The 6,814-nt window shown below is 53.7% G+C and overlaps 1 protein-coding gene and 1 non-coding gene across 2 annotated transcripts in view; both read left to right on the top strand.

The window, feature by feature from the left end:
• LOC113215481 (fatty acyl-CoA reductase 1) overlaps positions 1-6,814 on the top strand; it is a gene marked incomplete in the record, with an annotated part of 30,135 nt that overhangs the window by 16,682 nt on the left and 6,639 nt on the right. The window contains 1 exon segment of the mRNA XM_052277567.1: positions 3,987-4,311. Within this exon segment, the coding sequence (XP_052133527.1) occupies positions 3,987-4,311 (325 nt within the window).
• On the top strand, positions 6,738-6,809 carry Trnap-ugg (transfer RNA proline (anticodon UGG)). Its single transcript has one exon. It is a non-coding gene; the product is annotated as a tRNA-Pro (tRNA).

Here is a 6,814-nt window from a genome sequence, read left to right on the forward strand (position 1 = left end):
CTGTCCGGTATGAACAAATTTGTTCATATACTGGTGAATTCAAAAATGCGTAAGCTGAGCACGTACACAGAACTCAGTAAGCTATGAATAAAAATGTTCATAAGCTTTTAGTGTGTCGGGCTTCTTCCGCACAGGCGCACCCGGGCGCACACAGCTGCGTTCAGGTCACCACCACACACAGCTCACAATTAGTTTGATCTGGTAACCTTTTCTTTCTCAGAGAGGCCTCTTCTGCACCAACACTCATGTCTGGCGCAAACACTAAAAAAAAAAATTTAAAAAAATGAATCGCCGCGGGTGGCGGCGTACGCGGCGTCGGACAGAGAGAACGCAATTTTGTTTTACGGCTCCGGCTCAGGCGCCGCCACCGCAGTAACGCCTCGCCTGCTAGACCGTGCGTAATTCGGCGGAGGGGTCACGCTGGTTAAGCCGGGCGGTAGTCGAGCCGGCACCCTTTTCGTGCGTACTTTCCTTTTGGCCATTATTATTATTATTTGCTTCGGCAGAACGTCTCCATCACACGTGTGCGTCCTCACCGGTCCTCACGATGGCAGCGTCGCGTGACACCGCCCGTTGATAAAATAATAAGCTGTGTAAGCCCGCGGAAAATTGTACAAGTTGGCAGCCCACTTTTATAGATCAACTACTGTCAAATTTCCCATGGGTGTGACATTGGATATACGGGGGGGTTAAAACACATACACACATAATCCGAATCCGACGCTGCGCGTTCGTTGATCCGAGAGTGGTGTGGCTACCACACACAACAGGTATCCCGCCTTCCGGTCGCGCATTTGAAAGAGTGCGGATTTTCTTTCTCCAAAACGTCTCGTTAATGTTTGTTGCATGGAAGCATGGAAGGTTGAACGGGACGGTCAGCTCGCTGGGTATAGGGTCTATCCCTGCCTGCCCGCAGCTGCTTTGTAGCCGGCCAGTGTATAGTGGCAGCCCTCGCCTGCACGCGCTGAGCGGCGCTGAGCGGCCGCGCAACACGCTGTAACGCCTGACCCGCGGGCCACGCCACGCCACGCCACGCCACGCCGGGCAGCCGGGCAGCTGGGCCCGATGCAGGTTAGGCAACGTCTGCACAGCGTTGTCTCTCAGACGGGAAGGTAGGGGACCCCACCAAGGTGAGCGAGTCGGGATGGACCAGGACCAGGCCACCCCATTGCTCTCAATGCCTCTGTCACAAGACACACTCCGATTAAAAAAATCACGAAAAACAGACCATTCGTCGTCTTTGAAAGACAGGGATGGTCACTCATTTTCGGTGCGACGCGATGTGCGGTGGCAGCCGGGGCCTCCCCGCAGTTCACAGTCGGTGTATGCAGTGATGGCACACTGACTTTTACCAAATCACTCCCTGAGGCCCCGGGGGCTACTCGCTTGCCGGCCGTGCGCCAACGAACCAGGCGCGGGGGAGGCGGGGGGGGGCCTGCCCTGCTCTTTAGAAACATTTCTTTCTGATTCTATACAGCACGTACGCGGCTCAGTATATGGCAGAGGATGGCAGGCAGGCAGCGCAGACAAATTACAATAAAATTTGCCTCGTCTGCTCGGGTGGAAGAGGAAATACTATGAGCGTTGTTGCGCAACAAAATGCGCTCGGCGGGCAGGTTTTGGAACATCGCTCAATATGGAGGACGATCTTGGAACTCGAGCGTGATTCAATTATTGAAGCAATAATGTTTAAAAATCACAGCTCAAATAAAGCGACCAAAACACACGTTGCTCTCAAGCAGAGCGACGACAGTATTGCGTTGCTCTTCGCCTTCCTAAAAACGCCTCGCGTGGAGAAGACGAAGACTGCAAGTGGAGGCACCTGCTCGCACTGCCCCGGTCCGGTCCACGGCCAGACGAATTTCGCGCACGCTACAACAACACACGCCGCGTCTAAGTGTTACGCGCCGTTTCTGCACGCACCCTGACCGCCCCTGGCCGAGCAGTTCAAGGCGTTAACTAGCGTTAGCCAGCGTTAGCTAGCGTTAGTTCACGCCCCAGCGTCGCTGCAGCACATGGAGGCGCGGCGGCAGCGCGGTGGCGGCGCGGCGGCGGCGAGCAGCTCCAGCACGCCGCGCGGCCGCAGTCAGTGTAGAGCCGACATTAGCATAATCCTAGCATCACTCCCGTCCCGAAAATTCCGTCCCGGGGTGGGATAGAAACCGGTCCCCCCTGATGCCGGAGAGCTCTCTTTGGTAACGTAATAAGGCAGTAATGGTAACGATGCACCGCGCGGTTCCCAATTTCGAGAGGCGACCAGTAGTGCGGGACACACATTTCCCTCAAACCGCTCGGTGCATTGAAGTGGTTTAAAATTGCATAATAGGGATTTGACGCCCCCCCCCCCTCACAAAAAAATGCAGGAAAAAGTTCCTAAATTTTCCTTTTTTTCAAATTCTCACGGAACAATATCCGGAAAACTTAAACTTTTCCGGAAAATTTAAATCTCTAAACGTGCATGTAGTTGTGAAACTTTTTGTCACACCCTGGCAGACAATGGAATGGAATGTCGCTGTCTATTTTAAAACTCCCAGGCGGAGAGAGCACCGAAGCCATCGGCAGGTGAAAGGTAGGGGCTGGCGGCTGACAGCTGACGGACTTGCAGTCGTCAGCGACGGCCAGCAGTGCGGGTGGCGCGGTTCACACGAGGTCCTCAACGACGGCCCCTCCTGGTCGGTGAACTATCCCACCGGAGACGTCGCGGAGGGGGAGGGGGGCGGGGGGACTCATCGTGCCAGACAATCGCCAGGACAAGCAGGCAATCTAACGGCGGAAAGTGGGACGGCAGCCTGCAACAACAAAGCACTACGCTGGCGTTGCTGGAGTCATGCTCAAACCAACGTATAGCCACTGTAAAAACCAAAGTGAAACCACGATGAAACCATTCGGGTACCACGGTGAATACACGAATTCACGAATACACGTGTGGAGAACCACAAAGCAACTTTCCCGGAACTATGATGGTAGAACCAATACTGTAAGAGCAATAGAACACACCATCATGAAGAAACTGGCGTTTCCGTACATGACGTTCTCCAGTCTCTGTGCCTTGTGTAGGGGAGCTCTGAGTACGGCGCCACCGTAACCGCGCCCGCAGACTCAACTTTCAATGTACGGTGTTGGCGTGGGCATACGGGGCGTACATCGTATTGCCTTTGCCGTGGCTCCGTACGAATAAGGTCCACAGCACATTAGGGAGCATTGGGTTTTGCTCGAAAAAAAAATGCGGTACATCGCCATCGTTTTTCTGCCATCATTTATGCACACCCAGAAAACGGTTCCGTTGATTTTATGTCTGATGTTATGCTAGAATTTTTCTCTTGATTCATGTGATTTGCATATGCTTTAAAGGAAAAATGGCCATAGGGTGAAGAATCATCCTTGAAAACAAAGAAAGCTCCTTCAAATTAAAGAAAAATTCTAGCATGTCTACATGAACGGAAATTTCCGTTGGAATAAGGGGATTACCGTTAGTTCAATGGAACTATTTTCTCTGTGCATTGTAACTGGTCAGCGGCATCAGACTATGTATCGAGGGGGAGAGTAGCGCTGACCCCACTATGGGCCGTTCGGACTCCGCAGGAACCTGGGGAGACACTCGTTGCGCAAGCTGCGAGTACAGGCGCACGGGGCACGAGGAGGTGCTCGGCTCGGCTCGGCTCGGCTCGGCTCGGCTTCTTCCCGAGTGAAGACGGGAATCCCGAAAATCAGGATGAACCGGAAGCCAAGGTCACGCGAGGTGATCCCGCGGCTGCGGTCCTGGCCGGCCCATGGCCCGCGCGATCATAACACTCACGAATATCTTGTTTTTCGTTTGATTTGCCCCTGGTAATCACTTTCCTTGTGCGACCAGAGCAACAACCGCGGGGTTGCCAGCACCACGTCGCGGACGTGGAGTTCGCTGCCACAGAGACGAGATTCTTGTTTAGGATGTGGTGTGGTTCTGGTTTTGTTTCTTGGTCTTACCCCAGTCCGCTTCCTTCCAGGTGGCCGTCAGACCCCCGGTATCAGCACCAGCAGAAGCAGGAGGAAGAGATCACCGACATGGACCCCAACAAGCTAAACAACAACGACATGGTGCTGTCCAAGGCCATCAAGCTGGACGAGGAGATGCTCAAGCTGCCCAACCGCGTCTCGGAGACGCTCACGGGCCACAACATCCTCATCACGGGCGGCACGGGCTTCATGGGCAAGGTCTTCATCGAGAAGGTGCTCAGAAAGACCCCCAACGTCGGCGCCATCTACCTCCTCGTCCGGAACAAGAAGGGCAAGGACCCGAAGGAGCGCCTCAAGGACGTCTTCTCTTCGCCGGTGAGTGCCCCCCCCCCCCTCCGACCCTCAGCCCGCGAGGCGCGCGGTAGGCCGCCCCGTGAGGCACGTGTGCGGCGGGGTTGCCTACCCCCGGTATGGCAGGCGCCTGGCCAGCCACCTCGGCGCTAAGCGCGCTAAGCGCCGGCAAGTGCCGAACCCTCCCCTGTCATTATCGCTGACGAAAAAAAAGACCTAAGCATTTACTCGACGTCTGACCGAGAGAGAAACAACGAGCCGTAGAGAAAGGAGGGGGCTGCGAGATGTACAGACCACAGCAGGTGGGTTGCACTGTAAATTGAAACGGAGACTTTGGCCCCCTCTAAAAGGATGTACAAAATGTCTCCTTGTATGGGGGTCGCCGCCTCCCGGAGTCACCCTGAACGTATCGTCGAAAACGTCCCGCTACGGGGAGACTTTTGTGTCCCTTTCCCGGAGACTCTTGTTCCCCGCAGAGAGGAGACTTTTGTGTCGCTGTAAAGGGTGACTTCTGTCGCGCTCCAATGGCAAGGCAAATCACCGCGCAAAGGGAGACTTTTGTCTCCATGCAATGGCGAGGAAGCTTACCCCGCGCACGGGTGCTTTCGTCCCCTAGGCAAGGGCAACATTTCTTACCCTTTTTAGAAGAAAAAAAAACATATCGGTTATCCTAGTTTTATCTCTTGCGTGTTGTCGCGCTTGAATCCTTCCTCGCTGTCGTCACAATACTTGTAGGCTGTCATCATGGTGGGTTGGGTTACTACATAGCCGCGAGACACGCATTTTGCTGGCAATGCCGGGAACCGAACCCCGGCCGTGCCAACTCAGCGCTCACGCTTCGTTCGTAACTTACTGAGCCATGGAGCCCTGGTGCGGGTCCTTGTGCAGGCAGCTCATCACACTCCTCTGTCGGCCTGTCTCCCCGGCCCTTCCCGCCCCCCCGTCGCCCCCCCCCTCCTCTTTCCCCCATCCCTCTCCTCTCCCGGCGGGCGGGTAGAGGGGGACAGCACAAAGAGGATGGAGCAGGTAGGAGCATCCGAACAGTGTGACTGACCTCCAAGTTGACTGCATGTTGATGCGCTGGCGGCTGGGGAGGGGAAGAGGGACCACGGGGGGAGGTACACAGCCAGAAGTTTCGTCCGACCATAAAGCGGAAAGTACAGTTTATGAGTTCCCGATTTTGGCATGCGAGCCGTCCTCACCACTCCGGGTAGGCCGGCGCGAGCGACGGCTCAGCTGCACCCAGAAATGGTATCCTTAAACCAAGAAAAATTCTTTAAAAAAAAAATGCAAGGTTATTTTTTACCTTGGCCTAAGGAATTTCCATTGTTTTCAAGAAAATAGTTCTAATCTAAGGAAAATTTTCTTTTATTTTAACGCTATTATCCGTAAGTCTCGCCTAAATTAGAGACAGTTTCCTTGTATTTTTTCAACGTAAAAATAGCTTTTCGCATTTCGCTTTGCAAGGTTACTATTTTCTGGGTGTTTCACACACACATCCGGCGTTCGACAGTTTTGTTCGAAAAGTGATAGTTCAAAAAACGTTCATTATTAGACAGTCCCCAATACTGGCTTTATCGGAGGGCAACGTGCCCCGCCCCCTCTCCATCTCCTATACAGGATCCGCACCGTCTTTTTAAAATGCTTATTGGCTGAGCGATTAGCGAAGCCCATAACTCCACTGACCGGAAAAGTTTCATTCTGTTTGTTTGTCTGTTTGTCTGTTTGTCCGTCTGTCCGCTACGCCACGCTCGACGCCGCGTTCAACACCGCCACGTTCAACGCCGTCGCGTTCAAAGTTGGCGGGCTCAACGCCGCCGCGCTCATTGTTGTAACAAGATTTTAGTTGTTGGTATTGAACATGACGAATAAGGGCTTTAAGCCTTCTTTAAAAATCTCCGTAAAGAAGGATACTTGTCTCCACAACGCACACCGCGGCAGTGGTCCGGAGATAGCCTAAGGTGTGATGAGATGAGGTGAACATGACGAATGAACGGCAATGGAAACCTTAGGTCGCCTATAGAAGTCTCCGAAAAGACGGATATTTGTCTCCATTAAAAGGCTACGCCAAAAGGAAACTTATGTCCCGTCAGTTTGGAAACATTCATTTCCCGGCTGGGTGGCGATAAAAGTCACCTTTCCGTGTTTACGGCAGCGACAGGCAACAGATGTACCCCGAGGAAAGGAGACTTTCCGCAAAAGGGTGCCGAAGTCGCCAGACGGAAAGGAGACTTCACTTGTCTCCGTTTCTGGGGAGACAACGGCCAAAAAGTCGCCGTTTGTAAAAGGAGACAAGTGCAGAAGTCTCCGTTTCAATTTACAGTGTGGGTTTTACGAGTGTTTTCGCCTCAGGCGATAGAGGCGCAGCGCGATGGTGCGGTCGGGGTGAGCCCGACTGCTCCGAGCATGTCGTCATTATGACGGGGTCGTGAATCATCGCCGTACGTGCCGGCCTCTTGGTCTAGGGGTATGATTCCTGCTTTGGGTGCAGGAGGTCCCGGGTTCAAATCCCGGAGGGGCCCGGTTT

The sequence above is a fragment of the Frankliniella occidentalis genome, unplaced genomic scaffold, assembly GCF_000697945.3.
Source record: "Frankliniella occidentalis isolate FOCC.00 unplaced genomic scaffold, Focc_3.1 Scaffold11, whole genome shotgun sequence".
Lineage (NCBI taxonomy): Eukaryota > Metazoa > Arthropoda > Insecta > Thysanoptera > Thripidae > Frankliniella > Frankliniella occidentalis.